The sequence below is a fragment of the Palaemon carinicauda genome, chromosome 19 (genome assembly GCF_036898095.1).
Source record: "Palaemon carinicauda isolate YSFRI2023 chromosome 19, ASM3689809v2, whole genome shotgun sequence".
NCBI classification, from domain to species: domain Eukaryota; kingdom Metazoa; phylum Arthropoda; class Malacostraca; order Decapoda; family Palaemonidae; genus Palaemon; species Palaemon carinicauda.
The window spans coordinates 111,322,105-111,345,179 of record NC_090743.1 but is presented as its reverse complement, the minus strand read 5'-3'; the positions used below and the strand labels follow the sequence as shown (position 1 = coordinate 111,345,179).

The 23,075-nt window shown below is 34.0% G+C and overlaps 2 protein-coding genes across 4 annotated transcripts in view; both read right to left on the bottom strand.

The window, feature by feature from the left end:
• The window catches only part of LOC137658741 (uncharacterized), a 171,067-nt gene extending 164,621 nt beyond the window's left edge, over positions 1–6,446 (bottom strand). The window contains exon 1 of one of the 2 annotated variants that reach the window (XM_068393766.1): positions 6,153–6,446. The gene's annotated coding sequence lies outside the window, so the exon portion shown is untranslated. Of the gene's footprint in view, positions 1–1,053; positions 1,200–6,152 lie in introns of those variants that run through there. The other variant, XM_068393765.1, reaches the window with a different exon arrangement.
• A 7,789-nt stretch (positions 6,447–14,235) lies between these two features.
• LOC137658739 (uncharacterized) overlaps positions 14,236–23,075 on the bottom strand; it is a 79,401-nt gene continuing 70,561 nt past the window's right edge. For both annotated transcript variants that reach the window (XM_068393759.1, XM_068393760.1), the window contains exon 7: positions 14,236–20,722. In XM_068393759.1, coding sequence (XP_068249860.1) covers positions 20,594–20,722 — 129 coding nt within the window. In that variant the 3' untranslated portion in view covers positions 14,236–20,593. The remainder of the gene's footprint in view (positions 20,723–23,075) is intronic.

Here is a 23,075-nt window from a genome sequence, read left to right as displayed (position 1 = left end):
GGTATTTCCCTAATAAACTCTAAACAACAAGTATGATTACTATTATTGTCATTATTATTATCATTACTATTATTATTAACTAAACAACAAAAAATCGAAGAACTAATCTCTCTCTCTCTCTCTCTCTCTCTCTCTCTCTCTCTCTCTCTCTCTCTCTCTCTCTCTCTCTCTCTCTCTCTCTCTCTCTCTCTCTCCTTTACAAAGTTAATCATTACCAACACTGGATGTCTACAAATGAAACACTCAACACATTAAAAAGTAAACAAAAACATCTAAATCAAAATTGACACTTCATTTACATCACCAATATTTTAAATACAAATTTAATCAAACTAAGTTATACAAACATACATACATGCATATATATATATATATATATATATATATATATATATATATATATATATATATATATATTGTATGTATATGTATTCTCATACAAAACTCAGTCCGAAGTATTAGTACTTTTAACAAAATGTGCCACTTATATGAACCTTCATTCCTATTACCTAGACAGAGTCATTGAGAATATACACACGTTATTCATACATAGGTAAGTTACAGACTAGACTATAATTATTCTTAAAATCATCATTACTACTAGCCAAGCTACAACCCTATTTGGAAAAGCAACCCCGGTTGGAAATGAAATGGAGGAGTATCTCGATAAACTATATATGAGAATTAATGGTAAAAAATCAACAAATACATCAGTATTAGTAACAATTTTAAAATATACCACACATAAAAACTATGAAATAAGATTAATGTCAACCTGTAAAACGGAAAAGCATTTTCAACAAGTTTGAGTTTATAAGGTTTCACAAATGCAAATGACAAGTATAGAAGATCATTCCAGAATCCGGTCAAAGATGAAATAACACCCCTAGAACACTGTGTAGTATGGAACCTTATGGTGGAGAAGCCACGTTAGCAACCCTGTTAGAATAAACTGCAGTACTGCACGCTTGGTACTTCACTAAATATAACCTTGATGCAGGAAGGTATAGGATAAAGATGTTATATGCTTCAAAAGATAAACATCTATAATACCTGGATAAGGACTGGAGTGAATTGGATAGTCCTTGAAGACAAAGAAAAGTGAAGTCGTCTTCCCGAAGTTTAATATAACATCACCAAACACCAGAAAATACTTTAAAACTCTCCTACCCAAAAGAAGGTCACACACACTATGATATGACTCACAATCTCCGGCTGTACAAGTATTGTACGCGGGAGACGTATGGAGTAGTTGCCAACAGTTACAACGCTGCTAACTCATCGATTTTTTATTATTTTTGTTCTAGTTAACGATAACGGATTCAAACATAATCAGTGGTTCAGTACAACATAAGAGCATACAAATTTTACCTCTACTGATTGAATAATTATTTATATGGATACATTTATATGCATAAAGATATTAAATCATCAACAGTAAAAGTAAGGTCCCGTGAAACACGGGAAGAATGCTACTCCCTATGAATAGCATTTCCTTGACAGATAACGGGGAAAAAAAAAGAAAAAAAAGAGAATTTTTGAGATATATTCACACAACAACGGTATTCATTCTGTCGAATGTTACAATGAATTAACAATGGGTCCCATCAAGAAATATGAACAAAATGAGAACAGTTTGACTTCGGTAAGTACTAAAAGCTCTTCTTTTGAATCGTCGAGTGAATATTATTCGTAAACTTCGGAAAAGCATTGCTTCTCTAATCCGGATTTCCCGGGAGCCGGACGCTAACACTTACTGTGACGTATTTGCTGATGGATATCATTAATACATTAGTATTATCATTGCTGTTGTTGTTTTAATTATTGGTTATTAATAAGACAATTTTTTCGAATATCAAAAAGCTTAAGGATTCGAAGTACGGGACAAAGGGTAGGCTAATCTATAAAACTTCTTAATAATTATTAACATTACTGTTAAATTATTTTATTTGCTTTCATGTTCCTATCAAACAGAAGGGCACTACGCACTTCATGCCATACAAAATCTGTCGTATATTTCCTTAGGTATTTAGTGTTCCGCATGTAGGTAGTAGGTTGGTAAGGGCACCAACAACTCGTGAGATACTACTGCTACAGAGTTATTGGGTCATTTGAATGGCCAGATAACGCTACATTGGGTCCCTCTGAGGTTACAGCTCATTTTCCCTTCGCCTACACATACATCAAATGGTCTGGCCGAATCTTTCCATATTCTCTACTGCCCTCATACACTTGACACCACTGAGATTACCAAACAATTCTTCTCTCAAGGGGTTAACTACTGCACGGAAATTGTTCTGTGACTACTTTCCTCTTGGTAAGGGTAAATGAAACTCTTTAGCTATGGTAAGCAGCTATTCTAGGACGACACTCCAAAATAAAACCATTGTTCTCTAGTATTGGGTAGTGCTATACCCTCTGCACCATGGTCTTCCACTCTCTTGGGATCGAGTTCTCTTGCTTGAGGGTACACTTGGGCACACTGTTATATCTAATTTATCTTCTTCTTTTTCTATTTCTTTTTTGAAGTTTTAATAGTTTATATATGATAAACACATTTTAATGTTATTACTGTACTGTACTTGCAATATTTTATTTTAATTGTTCTTTAGTTCGCATGTAGTTTATTTGTTTCCCTATTTCCCCTCCTCATTTGGCTGTGTTGGAGCCCTTGGGCTTATAGTATCTTGCTTTTCCAACTTGAGTTGTAGCTTAGCTAGTAATAACAATAATGATTGTCAAATCCACATTATAGAAGCTCTTAGAGAACAAGAAAGTCTTCAGATTCCTCTTGCAATCCTTAATCTCTTCAGTCTTTCGGAACCTACCTATAGTAGGCATACATCTTGGCTCCAATGATTTAAAACCTTGTGTAACTACTTTCGTGTCAAAACTTCTATTATTATTATTATTATTATTATTATTATCATTATTATTATTAAATATTATTATTAATTTCATTATCAGCTAAGCTACAACCCTAGCTTGATAAGCAGGATGCTATAAGCAAAATGGCTCCAGTTAACAGGGGAAAATAGCCAAGTGAGGAAATACAATAAAGAATTAAATAAACTACAAGAAAAGTAATGTACAAATAAAATAAAATACTATAAGAACAGTAACACAATAAAAAATAGATCTTTCACAGCTATAAAAACGAGAGGAAGAGAAATACGATATAATAGTTTAAACTAACAAAAATATTGAAACTGACTAATCCTATACATCTACACAGTGGAAATATATTGAGAGAAATAAAATACTTAATATCTGTTTAAATTAAGCGCAAACAAACCTCAATTTAAAACTACATGTTATTCAACGACAGAAAACTACTTTGAGACACCGAAGATAAATACGTCTTACGGGTGATTATTATTAGTAGTAGTAGTGGATAATGTGGGAGGGTGGGCTGTGGCACCCTAGCAGTACCAGCTGAACTCGGTTCAGTCCCTTGTTAGGCTGGAGGAACGTAGAGAGTAGAGGTCCCCTTTTTTGTTTGTTTCTTTTGTTGATGTCGGCTACCCCCCAAAAATTGGGGGAAGTGCCTTGGTATATGTATGTATGTATGTATGTATGTAGTAGTAGTATTGAAATTAAATCTATTTATGTAACAAATTTTACAAAAAAATTCAACCCATCCCACCCTTCTCACCTTCTTAACTACCATAAGCTAGTTTGGGCAATTTGTGAGAGATTGTTTTCAGAGTGGTTGTCGTTTAGCGTGACAGGAGGAAAATTATTATTATTATTATTATTATTATTATTATTATTATTATTATTAGCTAAGCTAAAACCCGGTTGGAAAATCAGGATGCTATAAGCCCAAGATATATATATATATATATATATATATATATATATATATATATATATATATATATATATATATATATATATATATATATATATATATAAAGAGAGAGAGAGAGAGAGAGAGAGAGAGAGAGAGAGAGAGAGAGAGACTTGCTCTTTATTATATAAGAGATTATTATCATCATCATCATCATCATCATCATAACTGAGGATGTTTAACTAAATTAAATAAACTAAATTCCACTTCCAAAGAGATCTCCATAATTACTAATGCAAGTGGTTTATTGTCCTTCGTTTAGGACACTCAAATATCAAACCATTGTTCTATAGTCTTGTGTAGTGCCATAGCCTCTGTACCATGGTCTTCCACTGTCTTGGGTTAGAGTTCTCTTGTTTGAGGGTACACTCGGGCACACTATTCTATCTTTTTTCTCTCCCTCTTGTTTTGTTAAAGTTTTTATAGTTTATATAGGAAATATTCATTTTAAGGTTGCTACTGTTCTTAAAATATTCTATTTTTCCTTTTTTCCTTTCCTCACTGGGCTATTTTCCCTGTTGGGCCCCCTGGGCTTATAGCATCCTGCTTTTATAACTAGGGTTGTAGCTAAGCAAGTAATAATAATAATAATAATAATAATAATAATAATAATAATAATAATAATGCTCCCTCTCTAACTTTAACATCGATAAAAATAATTTCGATTCCGCCTAATCTCAAACCATTAGCGTATGTCATGGAACAGGCATTACTTCTGAGGAAATAATGATAAGTTTATGATCAATTATAAGAAACTTATTTAATCTTAAGTTATTCATCGACTTATTACTTCATAAGTTACCATCCCTTTCCCATTATCAATTAAAAAATTATCCAATTTACTTTTTTTACCTATAACAATTTTTCACGATTTTTTTTTTTCTTTTTTTGAAACTAAAGGTCTCAGCTCTTAAAATGTAACACATTTACTTCGCACGCATTAAACTCATCCACAACGTCTTCCTTTCTTTCACATTCAGTAATTATAATTCCCGTGAAGAGTTCGTTCATCGATTCATACATGAAAACTACCATTCCACACATTTTGCTCCTCGATTCGTAGTATTTTACTGTCACCATTCACAACAATTACTACCACATTCCTACGGTATGTTGTGTAGTTCACTTGCTATCATATCATTACACTAACCAATTCACCTATAAAGTGATATTCGACAGTTAACGACAATTTCAAGAGCTTTCTCCAGCCACAACAGCTTCTCTTTCTTATTACCAATACAAACTGTATTACGTGAGATCATTAGCATTTCGTAAGTCCCTTCATAACCACCTCTCTTACATCCCTTGAGACAAACATTCGCTCAAGGAAAAAAAAATCCCATTTATCGTTACATCTCTTCAAGTATCAACCAGTCAAGGGCATATGATACACCCTAATCATAACTCTTAACAGTAGTCTCCCAAATTTTAAGTAAATACTCATACACCCAAAACAATTTAGTCTCAAGTTAATGAATATCAAGTCTATGATTAAAATATGCTACGTATATTGTTTGGATCAACATTTTTCAAAATCTACAGTTTAATAAAATGAAAAATATTGAAAACATGCACTGGAGTAAAAAAAAAGGTAGCCAAATAATGTGGATTCCCACTCAATGTATAGTAAATCTAATGGTATTTTCTTTATCTTGACATGCTCCATTTCTGTACTTTGATTTATCATTTACAACCTAGGGCAATGACTTTTACTAATCACTGATTTAATTCACGAAGATGTTTATGAATTTACCATAATTTAGAGGTACAAGTTTTGTCATGAAATAAATTCATGATAAAACAACCAACAAAATAAGGAATAATCTGAGAACGATTGCCTAACTGACAATGTTAAAACTAGAACTAGGTCTATCAATCAGACTGCAAGGCAAGTCTTTAGAAAATAGAATAAATCTGAGGCTTATTTTATATGATTTAAATGTTATACAATGTGTTTGACTTCAATATTTTATGTAAAGTGCATACAAATATTATGTTGGAATGAGGGGGATTAACAACATTAGTAATGTTTTCATGACATGATTAATATTAAAATTTAGTATTACTCTTAGGAAATTGAATCCTATGTTGATCTTTGCAATATTTCGTTGGTAAACGAGATCATTTTGAATTTGCAGTCTCCTGTAAAAATAAGAATTATTCAGACATACAGTGTACGGGCGAACGACAATGACAAAAATAATCACCAGCATAAATTGATTGAATTACCATTCATAGAAAGGGCTATATCAAGTACAAGAAACATAGAATAGAGAGCAATAAGATTTTCTGTACTTACCATCACCGTTGTCATCTCTGGTTGGCCTCCTTCGCTTATCTTCCTCTTTTTTGTCAGCTTTCATGGCTTAAACATCCTGTTAATTTTCCTTAAAAATTGATTTCTGCACATTTTCGATAAAATTACTATGCACCAATACACAAATCACTGAAATTTGTTTGGAACTTCACTAAACATCTGCAGATATATTTTCTAATTCTGCTTACAAATGTCAGTCCAAAGTACTCATCAAATTCCATGAGATGAACTACATACAAATAACACTTGAAGGAAAAACTTTAATGTCATTTCGGTGTCACTGCCACACTTCACATCTTATAATTTAACTCACAAAACACTTCTCAGTTTTGGAAGTGGAGGTTCTTTTCGGTTTCCATTGACTGGCTTCACTATAAAAAGAAATGTACATTCCAGTAAACACCATTCACACCAAATTTTCATCCACATTTTTTATATAAATTCTTTGGAACAATTTTTTTTCCTGGTTCTCAGTTACTGCTGAATGGTTCTAGGTAACACTTGACATGCTATTAGAGTTGCTTTCATACACTAATCTGTTTATCTAGATCAGGTCTGACAAGACAAGAAAAGCAGATGGAAAATGTATAGCTTAATCAAAAAGGAAGCAACAAAGTTACCAACCCATGGAAAGATAGATTATAAGAATAAGGGAATGTCAACACAAATTCATAAGCTACAATTTAATATGAGAAGTGGATATCTTGTGCATGTTCATAGCTACCTTCTCCAGGGGATAATGGGATATAGTACAGTGCAGGAGAAAAGTGATTGAGGCAAATAGCAGAGAAGAAGAGGCCCCAGAGAATAGGTATTATAGAGATGGACACGATGAATTCTTGGCACATCTCTTTCTGCGGAAATGCACTTTATCATACGCTTACTGTTCGGCTAGTAACCAAACAGGCAGTGTAGGAAGAGATGGCAGAAATGGTGGGGAGGATAAACACAAGAACTTACCGTGAAATAAGGGTGTGACAGGGTGCAGTTCCTCAGAGTGAGGTCTGCCAGGAACTCGTGTGTCCAACTGTACTCTCGGGTCAAGGAGCATATTAAAGATTGCTTAACTCAGTTAGAAAATACTTGAAATACAAGAACAGTAATTAAAACCAGGATAATATAAATTTTTATCAAGTGAAACATGTACGAAATCAAAAGAAAATATTTCTAAAAAGTTTAAGCAAACGAAAACTACATGCTCCTCAGAACAGTTAACATATAAGGCAACAGGGACGGTATTGAAAATGAATTTAAATATAAACAAACAAAGGTTTTTCAAGTGTTTCTACTGTGTTATTCCATTGACAGAGTTCTGAAAAAATCTTTGTTTGACAAGGAACTACAGTTTTAATTAAATTTAGTGGATTCTTACAGATGGTAGTCGAGTATAGAGTTAGGGACCATATTACAACAGAGATCACCAAGTATGACCAACAGTTTATTAGTAACAATTTTATTTGTTCACAAACAAACTAAAAGTCTTAAAAAAGATACCAAGTTTAATATGATAAAAAAAAGCATGTATTGGCATGCACAGGTAATTTTCATAAAAATTTATAGTATTAAACTCTGTCTGTTTACACTTCATATTATCTAAAAGTTTGTTCTTGGATATTAAATTGGGTTTCATACCTGGTTAAACGTTTGAATCATGAGTACAGCTGGTATAAATCTTAGTCAACAAGTTAAGAAGTCTTTGGAACTATTCTAAAGCACTCTTTTTCTTCTGACATTCTGGGTATGTCTTCAATATCTGGGAAGATTTATTCCTTGACCTTATAGAGTTCCGCAAGAAAACTGGAGGTACAGGAAATAATACTGTGCCATATAATTCTTATAACTGTGCCGTATAATTTTTATAGCACCTCTACCAGCTTTATACACAGGAAACCTTATGCCTCTTAAGTTATTTGGAACCTTTCCCTCATCAAAACATACCTTAAACACCCTGGCCAACAGTTTAATCATGCAATGTCACTATACCTGTATCACATTACCTGACTGGTAATACAACCAATTCCTATTGTCTTTGCAGTTATCAATTTTATAGTTTAATTCTTTATAATTTCAATAAAGTCAAGCCTCCCTATTCAAGGTAATTAGGTTCTGAGCTTCTGCAGTTGTAGAATTCCACAGATAATAGGCAATATAAACTCAGTTTAAAGACATACATACGTGAGAAAGGTGGGGATTTTAATATTGCCAGTTTGAGTTTTAATATATGTACTGTAGTGTATTTAATTTAAAGTGCAATTACAGTTCTTTGGTGAATATTTACATGTAGTAAAAAATTCTTAAATATAGTACAGTACATATATCAACACTTGAAGTCTTAAACTGGCAATATCAAAATACACTGTACTATATACTATATATTGCTATAGCAGTAACATGATACCTTCCAGTATGATATCAATAATAAGAGTAAAATAGACCTGTAAAGATGAAGCAAACAAACAATAACTTTATCACCAACACCTCCGAACTATCAGTCTTGAATGTGTCCGGTCATTATCATACCCATACTGTATACAGACATTCATCATCATCATCATCTCCTCTTACCCCTATTGGCGCAAAGGGGCTCGGTTAGATTTTGCCAGTCATCTCTATCTTAAGCTTTTAATTCAATACTTCTCCATTTATCATCGCCTACTTCGTGCTTCATAGTCCTCAACCATGTAAGCCTAGGTCTTCCAACTCTTCTAGTGCATTGTGGAGCTCAGCTGAGTGCTTGGTGAATCATCTCTCTTGGGGAGTGCACAGAGCATGCTCAAACCATCTCCATCTACCCCTCATCATGATCTCATCCACATATGGCACTCGAGTAATCTCTTACAGTTTCATTTCTAATCCTGTCCTGCCATTTAACTCCCAATATCCTTCTGAAGGCTTTGTTCTCATATCTACTAAATTTATTGGATATTGTTTCACTGTCATACCATGACTCATGTCCATACAGTAACACCAATGTCACTAAACTGATATATACTCTGATTTTTATATGTAATTTCAGGCGATTTGATTTCCAAATTTTACTTAACCTAACCATTGCCTGATTTTTTTTTTTTTCAATCTAAACTCTAATGCAAAAGACCCTGTAATAGAGATCATAGTTCCTAAATCCTTAAATGATTCTACCTCATTAATCCTTTCTCCTTCCAATGATATTTCTTCTTCCATTGCATACTCCATTTTTATCACCTGTCTTTCTTCTATTTATCTTCAGCCCAACCTTGTGTGATATTTCATGCATTCTGGTAAGCAAGTATTGCAAATCCTGTGGTGTTCTGCTAACAAGGACAGTATCATCAGCATACTCTAGGTCTGCTTAATTTCTATCACCAATCCAGTCCAATCCTTCTCCACCATCTACAACACATACCCTTGGAGTACTTGGCTGTTCACTGGAAATTCATTTGATAAGACTTCATTAACATTAACTTTGCACTTGCTATGCTCATGAACGCACTTAATTAAATTTACATATTTAAGAGGAATTCCATATTAACACAGGACTCAACAAAATTGGCCAACGCACTCTATTAAAGGCTTTTTCATAGTCCACAAATGCCATCAAAAGGGGATTTCTATATTCTACACATTGCTGTACAGCATGTCTCAAAATGAAAATTTGGTCAGAGCAACTTCTACCTTTTCTAAATCCTGCTTGTTCATCTCTCAGCTTTTCATCAATCTTTCTCTCCAGTCTTTTTAGAATAAGCATACTATATATTTTCATAGCTATAATTTTTCTTACCAATCCCATTACAACATGTTTCACTTAGGGCCAAGGTATCCAAACTATATTTCATATACTCACTCTCCCTTTGCTGTAACTTCCCAATTGGATTCATGGTACTAACATTCCAATTACCTATTTTAAATTTTTCTTCAGTATTTATAAACCAAGAGATTCTTAGCACCCCAGTACGCCTGGGACTGGGGGCCATTCCGTCATCTTCTCATTCCATGACTGACTAAATCCATAGAGGATTCATTGGCTAGATACATCCAAGGATAGCCAGTTCCTTGTGATGAGCAGTGCCTATCTACCCAAGGCAAGTGACCCCCGCCGGTCTATACTAATTTAGTAAGATCTAATGACAGGCATCAGGAGTAAAAGGCGAAGAGTCACTTTGTCCATCGTCTTAAACCCAATCCATCACCCTGCTGCCAGGGACTTCATCAAGATTTAGGGGGGCATTTCCTCCACACCCAAAGCTCTCATTACTCCCCCAAGTTGCTCATCCGCTTATATGAGTACTGTATAACCGTTAGCAAACATGGATTGCTAAGATATACCGCCTAGCACGGTAACAGACATTACCAATGAAAATTATGAAAAGAGGCTTCAAATACATACAACATATTTTCATATGATATTTTATATTTGATTGAAAATAATTTTATATGTAATCATTGACATGAAATTATTTCAACATTTTCTCTCTCTCTCATTTAGGATAGGAGAAAGGTTATCCAAAATATGTCATTATTTTATCAAAAGTTTGACTTTATTCCTTTATAAAAAAAGAGGATTCTGGATTAAAAGATAAAGTTACAACTTAAATAAAATATATTATCACCTTATAACTCTCTTCTTATAAGCTAGAGTAAAATTATACACTTTAAAATGGCAATTCTTTAAAATATTTCATAAAAGGATAACATTATATATTTTTGAATCTTCACCATTTTTTCCATTGGAGTAAGAAATCTAAGATAATTTTCATCGACTCTAGAATCAGATGTACCACAGTTTGTGATGGGACATTCCTTTAGCTCTGAGAGAGGGGATAGTAATCACATTCTAAAGAAGCCTGTTTCTTTCTCTCTTTTTTTTAGGCCAGCTTTTGTGCTTTTATTTGGAAGGCTCTACTAACCTTTTATCTTCATCTTGGCATTGTAATATTCACTGATCACCCTCTACAAGGCACCTACATGAGGCATGGCTATCCAGGAACCTTTATCTTACTTGAATGTATTTTTTATAATGTTCTCATTGCTTATTATCACGAACTTGCTACCAAATCAATTTCAATGTTTTACATGCTTAAGCCTTCCAGGATAGAAAAATGGAAATTTTATTTCTGATCTTGTCTTCAATAACTTTGCCAATACTGATTCTGCAAGTGTTCATATCCACTTAATTCTCCATCTTAAATGGCTATCAAGGCAAACTCTGATAAACAGGTTTATGACAAAATAAATTGTGGTTTTAGTTCATATGCATGAGAAAAAATTCTCAACAAGCTATTAATCAGAGTGTGAGTGACCTTTCTTCCCCATTCCCTGATAAATCCTATTAATGAGGGCACTACTAGAAGCATGTAGCCATCGTAAGAACAGCCTCTTACACAAGCTTGAGCCTCAATGCAAGATATATTAGCTGTGTTGCAGAATGGCTCATGTTAAAAGTGTAACAACTTCCACAAGTGCTGTCAAAGACCACAAGTGGGCTACTGCAAGAGTTAAATGCAAGAGTTTTCAGGGACATACATTTGCATGGTCCCTTTTTTGGGAGTGCAGTCTCCACATGAGATATGGTCATCAAGAGTTAGACATTAGGGAAGTAAGTATCTATGTATCATTGGTATGGTTTCTGTGTTAGTGTGATTCATGTAAAAAGTCATTAAGTTCACTGTTGATTCTGTTAGTGGTGCTCCCCCTTACTAATGCAGACCCTTATCAGTCATTGATGTTGTGCAATGCTGCCTCTTTGCCCTCCCTCAGTACTTACATCCATAAGAATCTAGCCCATATCTTGACAATACCCAGAGACAAAGAAGAATGCATAGAGCTCCAACACTCTCGAGAGTTAACACAAAGCACTGGTGAGTTGGGCAGCAGAAAATGTAAAAACCTGCTACCAGTGCCTTATATGTGAAATTCTACTGTATCCTAACTTAAATAGGAACACTAGAGGCAGTGACAGCATATGTCTCAGAAATAATACTCGGAGTGTCTCTGAAAATCTCCGGCAAAGAAAACAAGTTCATAAGTCAGTGAACCAAAGGGAAGGTAACCAAACCACCCTGTAATGTTTACTTTTTCTAGTCATTCTAACCTGAGTCCTTTAATTTCAGCATGAGCTGGATTCGGTTGTTAATGTTGGATAACAAATAGTTATCCAACTGGTGAGGGTGCGGAGAGCCATCAATTTCCACCTTTTGGCACAGAACTGGTTGAGGAGGATAGTTGGATTAAAGAACTCAGGTTTGTTCCTACGCATCATACAAACCCAGGCCCTTTAATTAGAGAGACTCATGGTGGGTGGGTTAGAAGTCCCCTGGAACACAAACAGGAAGCGCTTGTGTGTTCAAAAAGGCTATGTACTCACAGTCCCTTTTAGGAATAGGTTGCGGGTGGTGACGATTGGAGTCTCGGAGTGGGCACAAGGCCCTTACTCACCTCTGATCTCACAGGTTTGGCAGCTGCTACCTTCGAAAGGCCGGAACCCTGAAGGAAACAGCACACTGGAACAGGGAGTCCTACGAAGCAGTCCTCCAAAATTCCACCGCTCCCTACAAGAGTCCGAGAAAAGAAACACATGGCCCCCGGAACAAGCTCCTTAACATCAACGCCACCTATGGGGTATATGGGTAACTTCTTTTCAGAAAAGGGAAACCAAATCAAGCTGTTTCTTCTAAACCCAGTTAGCTGACTGGTGAGCGGGCAAATCACAGCATTCTCACCAGACAGCTTGAGACTCTTGAACTTCTCCAAAGACTCAAAGGTTAATAACCTCATTGCCTTTACAAAGTTATATCACTGCTCCTGATCACTGGTCGAGCCGGAAAATAACGTGAAGAGAACCCAGGGCAGACAACTTCATAGCCACTGACTTAGAGGTCACAAGGACATACCCTCTGGCCTGAGTCTCTCCAACGAGTGTCCATGTCAGTATGCACACCAACGGATCAACCTGCAGTGGGACTGAAGCCGCATTCTCTGACATGTAGAACCTTTGCTGATTGGAGAGGGGGTTGCTGGATCTTATTTGAATGGCTGGACTCAAGTGATTACGCCGATCCACAGATCTGATCGTTAGCTTGATCCGGGGCCAATTCTTGATCTTCCATTGTACACAATGACAGCTTTCAATGGTGCCATCCTCTCAATTGTGTCAAGCAAAAACTTGCTGAAAGAAGGAAGAGTGGGCATTCACTGATCTGGAAGGAGGGAAGATGTAGGTCGCCAAGGGCTCCTTGTTCCTGATGCATACTCCCTGGGGACCGAGCCAGGGGCGTATGCAAAGGGTTGGTGGAAGCAGCAAAAGAATTCTTTGGTGCTAAGACAGACCCCGACAAAGGCTTAGCTCGATTCTTTCCCTTGAAGGCATATGCCTGCCACTGCACAGGAGTCCACAACCTGTACTCGGTGCATGGGGATTATTGCAAACAACCATGACCCTTACAAGACACAGAGGGAGTGTGGTTATACAGCCAGTTTACTTATTAGTCGTTTGCAGTGGCCAACCTTCCCCGGTGAGTACAAACATCCTGTTTCACTTACATATCCAAGTCAAAAACGTATTCACTTCCTGCAGTAGAAAAAGAAAAAGAAAATGTTTGGTAAGGTGCTGGCAGTACATGTGTACTCATCAGCAGCTGGATCATAAGTGAAGCTACTCGTTTTTATGACCGTTTCCATCTCGCGCTCAATCAATCTCCTTAATTTAAGGCCGAAGGTTTGTAGGTCGAGTAGGAACAAATTCCTCTTGGACTTATGCATAAACCTAACTCTTAATTTCCCCAAAAACGTTCCTTGGAATTTAACTAAAATTTTTTTTACAAAATAGCAAAAGAAACAAAAGAAGTTAAAAGGAATGTATGCTGGTGTGATTAACGAAAATGGGATTGAAATCAATGAATCTAGGGTAGTAATCATCCACCTAGCAGACTGGGACCTCAGGATTCATAGTGCACATGCTCAGTGCTCATGATAAGCAATTGATACAAGAATGTGTGCTTACTGTATTATAAGTAATAAGTTGATTGCAAAACAAACTTATGTCTTCCATAAACCAGCACAAGTTCAACACATGAAATGAAAGGGGTGACCGAATTCACTTCTGTTTATTCGTGACTCAGTACAAGATATTATAGCCAAAATACATTAATTGCAATCAATAATAAACCATTACTTGAGGAGGGTCATCTTTCACACATTAGTTTCAATAATTGAAATTTAATGTTATAAATAGAAAAATGTCAAGATTTTCTTTTGTACTTCAGAGGTAAATTATAAAAATGAGCAACTTTCACAATAAAAAGGGTAAAAGAAAACCCTACTCGGCTGGCATTTACAAACATCTCAGAGCCAAATCATTATTCTTAAGAGCTATAACTAAATAAAACTCTACTTTTTCATTTTATGTAAAAGATAAAAATTTCCTTTTTAAAATATTTGAAAAAAATTAAAATACTTACAGTATAACCTTTTTAAGAGATATGACTAAATAAAACTCTAAACTTATTACTTATATGTAAAAGATAAAAAATCTACTTTTAAAATATTTGTAACAAAAATTGAATTACTTATAACCTTACATACTAATATTCAAAAAGGCCCCAAAATATATATATTTCCCCTTATACAAAAATGTCTGACTATCACTTAGACCTATGAGTAGAAATTTCACTCATTGGTTTTACTCTTTAACAACTTTCATTTGCATACATACAGTACTCGCTTCTTTGTCTTGCTCAAAATTCTTCAAATTCACCGTGCATTCCACACTAATACAAGGGCACCAACTAGAAGCATTCCACATTCCTCAATTGCAAGCTTCTTCTTCAATCTACCTACGATTCCAATTTTACTTAAGATTAACTATGACAATTTGTTTTCATACTTCATTTTAATTTCAATAACACTAAATCAAAATCATCATTGGAAAATATTTTCACTCTCTTATTTTGAATTAAGAACTTTTAGAAGATATTGCACAAGGAGAAAGCTCAACCGACTGCTGTACCAAAAGTAGATTATTCACATTATTCTAGATTAAGGGGCTACTTTCCCAAGAATATGATACGTATTATAATTTCCCTGCTTAAAGAAGGAATTACATTTCATTAATTTCATGTGCATTCAATCTGAATGAAATATTACATCACCAAGTCATATTTTAATGGCACTGTTTGCTTTGAGAGCTAAAAGTTGACTTGGTTCATAATTTCTTGGCATAGTTTCACTCATACGAATTTAATAATTATTTGCTCTTTCAATATGATGCCTAATCCTACATTAATATCACTAATTTCAGTTAAATAATCATATGTAACTCCACTCCTATCACCAGGAACGTATTCTAACCAATTCTCTTAAACTAACAAATATATAGTATATTAAATTACTAAAACAAAAACTAAATTCTCTCTCTCTCTCTCTCTCTCTCTCTCTCTCTCTCTCTCTCTCTCTCTCTCTCTCTCTCTCTCTCTCTCTCTCTCATATATATATATATATATATATATATATATATATATATATATATATATATATATATATATATATATATATATATATATATATATATATATATATTATTTCCCATTCTAGTGCCAAGGTTTCCTTAACCCTCAATATGATCATTTTTGGGGTTAGGCTGCTGTTTCATTCACAGGGGCTTTCTCAAAGAAGCTACATAAGGGAATCCTATACATGATATATATCCCCGTGCAAGGCACTAACTCAGTGCGTAAAAGGGAGACCCAAAGATTCAGGTTCTGATGAACCCGTCATTGCATCTTTACTGCTGACATCAACTGCTAACTGACAACACTGAGAACCACTACTGACATTGGGTAAAATTCTTTCCAGGGAGTTTGTATCTCGACTCAGCCCAGCAACCATTTTTCTTCTTCTTGTACTTTACAAGAAGCACGTCTTGTTCATGCTCCTAACTGACAAGTCAGGAGATTTTTACCTCAACTTCTGGGTTAAGTACAGTTAATTAGGTTATGACCTAATATTTTACCAAATTTATTGGCCAGTTACCACTATCAATAACTTACTGTCTCAGTACTGAAGGTTCTGAACATTCAGCAGCTTCCAGTTAGCTTGGAATTGGTTATGTTAGATCTTTATTATTATTATTATTTTTCTTATGATTATAAGCTTTTTGGTGATGGACTGAGCACATGCTAGATTAGTTTTGAAAATTCTCTGTACACATACAAATCAATGGTACCTTTATAGGAAAATGAGTTTTGTCATTGAGTCATATATATGAGAGAAGCTATCCCAAAAGTATATATATAGTATATATACTGTATACATATATATGTGTATAATAATTATACAAAAGATTTGCAGATGACAAAGTTCTATTTAGTGAATCATGGAAGGAATTGCAAAAGAAAATAGAAGATTTGAATAGAGAAGGCAGAAATGTATGTATGAAAATGAATATGAGTAAAATTATGAAAATTCTTAATTAAAATGCAGAGACAACATTGTTAATGAATATATGTACTTACGACAGATAGGCTAGTAAGTGTTTCCCCACGACAAGAGACCAAAATTAAAGAAGGATAAGCATGGGATGGAGATCTTTTGGTAAACAAAATGAGATTATGAAAATTAAAATGCCACTTTCTCTAAAAAGAAAAGTATTTCATCAGATGGTCCTACCAGTATTAACTTATGCATCAGAAACTTGGAGCCTTACTAACACCTTAGAACATAAACTAGTTACAACTCCAACAGCTATGGAAAGAATAATGATGGGAATAACACTAAGGGATAGAAAAAGAGCTATGTGGATGCCAGAGCAACTAAAGTAGAGGATATTCTAACAACATGTAAGAAATAGAAATGGACATATAATCGATGGACAGGAAGAATGACAGAATGGGCACCTAGACATTGCAAACAAAGTAGGGGAAGGAAGAGAAGACGATGGATTGACACCTAAGAAAATTTCTCGGTATAGACTGGTATAGAAAGCCCATAACAATGCAAGATGAAGGTCATATCTGAGGCCTTTGTCCTGTTGTGGGGTAGCTATGGCTGATGATGACGATGATATATATATACATGTATATATATATATATATATATATATATATATATATATATATATATATATATTTATATACCCTGTATATATATTTATATACATACATACATACATACATAAATATATATATATATATATATATAGAGATATATATATATATATATATATATATATATATATATATATATATATATATATATATATGTATAGTACATATATGCGTGTGGAATGTCCTACATAAGGGAATGTTGACAATTACTTCAAAGTTTGCTGGTACAATTTTGTTAACCTTAGTTGAATTACTGAATCATTCCTATTCTTGAAGCCTATAATTTTGAGTTTACTCTTGTAAGCAGGGATACATGGATATAAAAACACACATTTTTAGCTTGTAATTCCTTCTTAGCACACTCCAGAAGGGCCTTCTTAAGCTGGGAGGTCTGGTTAAACTAATATTTTTAACTAAATGACATTTTGCAAATTGCTAAAAAATCTATAATTTTATGGTAGTATACTTCTTAATCTTATCATCATATTTACGAGGTCTATTGTTCAAAGCTGAGGAAACCATACCATGGCACTATTTGCTTTATGACTTCTTGATTCATCGAGCCAATTAGCTCTGAGAGTATAAGAGTATAGTGTACCATGTAAAAATATTGCTTCCTTATTTCAATTCCAAGGAAGCAAACCACTTTCTATGTTATCTTAATTGCATTTTAATTACCTATAAAGGAGCAGTCCTCAGTTTTTCATACATATCTAAGCTTCTTAAAGATGAATCACTTGATATTATATGTACTTAATTTCTGTAATGTGTATTTTATAACACTTGCCTTATATATCAAAATGGTTTATTTATCATAACCCTATAGTACTGCAAAAAATAATTTCTATATTACTTTTATCTCTTAATAAAATGATTTCATTCTTAAACTTCTTTCAGAATGAGTTTGTTCTTTGCTAAAATAGTGATCAAAATACTATTTAAATGGTATAAAAATTGACATGAATTATTTTTAAACAATAAAAAATCCCCTTGGACAATTAATCTGTAAAAGTAAGGAAGGCCATTATAAGTAAAATTAGGAATTGTGAATGATCAGGTACATTAGAGGATCAAATATTAATGAAACTTGCTATAGAAGGGAAAGAAGAGATACTATAACTGTTAGGGGCAACGTTTCAAGATAAGAGTAATACCAAATTCTGATGGTAAATATGGATAAGGAGAAGGGATATAATATGGAGTGTGAAAATTGTAGATGAATCATACTAAAATAAAATATGTTGGATATTTTAAAGAATGAACAAGTAATGATAGATTTTGAGCAACTGCAAACATTGGTAAGCTGCAGTATAGTTTTATCAGAAGGAAATGAAATGTTGATGCTGTCTTTGATGTTAAAAGAACAAAATGCCAACAATAACCACTACAGCAATAACCTATTGCAGCAAGACAGGAATGTTTGAAGCTAGAGTTGGTTTACATCAAAGATCAGCCCTTGGCCCCTTCCTGTTTGTGCTCCTTATGGATGAATTAAGTGATGGGATCGGGAATGAGAATCTACAGGAATTGCTACATGCAGATGAGCTGGTGATTAAAACAGAAACTAAAAATAATAGAGAAGGGTAAGTGTGGTATAAAAGTAAATGTTGATAAAACTGAGGGTATGGTGCCTAGCGAGCAGAAAGGTGATACGTTATTTATAATAGCGACGAGGCCTAGATTCAAGATAGGTTGAGAATTCCAAATAAAGGGGAACCAGTTTAAACCAAGAGTGAGGTAGGAAGCCGCCTTAGAATTTAGGTTATAAGAAGCTCGCGGGAAATGGAGGTAGGTGGCACATGTAGTGTGTGACCAAAACAATTCTAAATAAACAGAAAATCATCAACCTAATATACAGTAATCAGCCTTATGGTGATGAATATTTCAGAAACAAGGACACCATGAAGAAAGGAAAACAGAACAGAAGTGGGAGCAAAAAGATATGAAAAACTTAAGGTGGAATTTAGGGATCTCACTGCATGAGTGGCTGGCATAAGAAGAATTTAGTGAAATTCAAAGGTGATAAAGATTATTGATATGATAAATCAGTCCAGATTACGATAGTTTAAGTATGTAGTAAGAATAGGTGAGGGCTTAATTGGAACCTATTAGAGGAATAAGGGGGCAAGGGATTAGAAAGAAGGATAACGTGAAAGAAGATCTGAAGAAGATGCTTTTGAGCGAAATAATTAGAGGAGACGCATTAAGGCAGCTGAACCCCTTGTTCAGAATTATGGGGATACTAAGCCTCTTTGGTGCTTCAAGAAATATATTTGTATGCACTTTTCCTACCTGATCATTCAGTTCCATTCATACAGTTCTGCAGGCACACTAAATGACTCATGCACACTCATTTACAACCCAATATTTATAAAATACAGGTCAATTACTTATCACAGCAAACAATCATAAAGTACTTGATTTTGTCTTTTCAAACTCTTCAGCTTTTCAGTCAATTACAGAACTACAACCAAACACTGAACCCTACATTTTTTACATCTACTGGCAAATAAAAATTGAAACCCCATTTTCAAGGGATACTAGGAATTATTCACAATACTGAAAAGCCCATCTGCAGTTATATTCAATTTCTTTTTTTTGGCTCACTGGCAATTGTACTTAGACTTTATCCTTAGAAATTAGACATTCAAATAGCTTTCTAAAAGCAGTGATAAACTTTCAAAGATTCTAAACTTTTCTCTAAGCATTCAAACTTCCTATTCTCTACAGTATACTTAACCATATCACAAGATTCACAGCCTATCTTCAGTCTTTTCACCATCCGACACACACATATACAAAACTTATACAGTAGTTCTTTAGTTGAAGCACTGCTACTATTTAAAAAAATTCAAACTTTTATTTCCAGCAAGAACATTAATATTCTAGCAACAAATCTTCTTACAACCACAACGTAATTTTCAGAGCTACTCACCAAGTACACATGGAAAAAAGTTGTAACAAACCTAAAAAATCTATGGCTACTTTATCACGATACACAATTTACAAATAAGCAAAATAATCCTAAATACAGTAGTAAAATCACACAACTGAGAATGAAGTGCAAAAATTCAACTTCAAATAATTACTACAGTACTGTACATTACAGTAGAGAACTATCTTATAGAACCTCAAATTAAAAAAAGTTAATTTTTCTTTTTGTTGAAAAGATTATTAACTTCCTACATGTACAATTATGGTACTGTACCAATCCTTTCAAATCAAAGTAACTTATTTCACATCTAGGCACACAAAAAACATAATTAAAGCTCAGTACTTATCATAAAAGAAAAATTTTCAGCACAAGCAGATAATCAATCTCCAGAAATTCAATCACCATGGGTCTCAAGCCACATCAGGGTTAGTATTGTTGTCGTTGACTACATAAACCGACTCCAGGTTGAAAATTTTTCCTCCAAACAGCTTGACTGTGTCCAAAACGTTCTTCTCTGTTTCAAGAGTGGGTAGCTGTACCTTGGAAAGAAAAATTTAAAAAATTATATTGCAGCCTGCTATTGAATTCTTAACGTACAGAAGGTTCTCAACTAGTTTCATATGGAATAAATATAAAGGTTATTGCAAATTTCATTTTGTTTAATGTATCAAATCATATAATATTGTTCTATTACAGTATTTAACTTATTGAAGTATACAAACTTTTGATACAATATCTCAGTTTTATGATTCAAATTGGATTTGTGTTTATTTCTCCGGACGTTTGTAAGTAGAGGAGCTTCTGTACTCTTTAATATGACACTCTTATTTGTGAAATAGGTAATAACTTAAGTTTAATTGTAAATTAAGTAAAGTGGATAATTCAATGCTGACATATAACCTTAGGGAGATTATTATCAGATACTAATGAGTAAGACTGAATCTTTCAAGAGAACTTGTTCCACTTCTGTTAACACGTGACAGTTAATACTTTCCAATCTGTTAGGACCATTGGGCATAATTTAAGTTCAGTTATTACCATTTTCCTTCTTTCTTTCATTATTTATGGAAATGAAAATTTCACAAAATATGTAAAACTGTACATCAATGTGGAGGAAATTTATTCAGTGATGCAATAAAATTTTTTATGAAACTTTTATCATTGCAAATCTAGAATCAGCACTAGTTGACGAAGGAGACCACAGTCTTCCTCACCCAAGTACAGCTGTAAAATTAGACTCTCCCAAATAACTTGATGGAATGTGACTATTACTAATATACCACAAGGTAGAATGTAATCTGAACACAACAAATTGGAAACTAGATAAAAAAAAATACTTATTAACAACTTCTCTTACAGAACTTGAATACACCTAGAACTCAAGCTTGAGATAGCAACAGCTTGCATTCCATACAGGTGTAAGAAATTGTAACATCAGACTTTTTACCAATCAGGAATGTCAGTAAAATCCAGTATCTCTTAAGGGCAACTGTTCCTTCCCTTTGCTTATGGAGAAACTAAGTGATATCCCTTTAAAATTCTACTTTAAGCATATCTAAGGCAAAACCACCCCCTCATCTCAAAGGGGAATGTATTAGTAGTTACTAAAACTGGAATGCTGGGATATGGGATACTCCCAACAATAAAAAATGTGGATACTAGAAACATAGTAGCTGCTTTTTTAATAGCCACCTGCCACATAAGTTCTGAAGTTTTTATGGGGTCTCGCTAAATATTAAACCAAAGACCTGTTCTACGAAGGGAGACAATTAAGCGAAGCGATCGTTTAACAATTTAGCAAAGACAATGTTTCCACCAATTAACCCTTACACGACTGTCTATATTAAAGAATGAATACATACGTACATACACATACATACATACATATACATATATATATATATATATATATATATATATATATATATATATATATATATATATATTTATATATATACTGTATAATTCTTACTAAGCTGCTCTTGTGTAAATACAGTAGTTTATTCATGATTTTATTCATGTTTTCATATCTGCATTGAAGAGAGGTCAGCCAGCTCTTAGGCTCTTAAGATGAGTTTCTCTCATGTAGATTCAAGTTTATAATGTGAATTACATAAGACTTTTGTCAATAATTTCATTGTATTCTTTATTCAAGTCAGTATATCGTCACCCTCATAAACTAACTGCCTAAGTCATTTTCTCCACTTGTTGGGAAATAATAAAAAAACCTTCTCATTTCCTAATTCTTTATATCATTGTGTTGAGCTTCAATTAACAAATTCTAATTCACAATTCTTCAGTTAAAAATTTGTGAATTGAAGCTCAAGATAATGATATAAAGAATTAGGAAATGAGAAGTTTTTTTTTGATTTCCCAATAAGTGGAGAAAAAGACTTAGGCAGTTAGTTTATGAGGGTGACAATATGAAAATTTACATTATTTCTAAGAATTAACTTCTTATTTCATGTATGTTTGTTACGAAGTCTTATGTAAACTGTTTGAGAGAGTTAGGTGACCATACAAGATAGGAACAAGGGCTTGTGTAATGTTTTTTATACTTCTATGAGGTATTGCATCATGTTTGTGAGCGAATACACAATATGCCATGTGCTTTGGAAATTTCCCGAAAAACCTAGAGATAGATGTTATCTTTTTTTATTTCGGGAACAAAGGGTGGATGGAGCTAGCTGATTGAGAGAGCCGTCTCGCGTTGTGTGAGTACGTGTTCGAGAGAACAATACTTGGTAACTCTGACACCCTTAGCCCAGCTCCCAGGCTACCAAAACTATTAGAACATTCTGGAAGTAGCTAAGTTATAACTCAGACACCCTTAGCCCAGCCCCCAGGCTACCAAAACTATTAGAACATTCTGGAAGTAGCTAAGTTGTAACT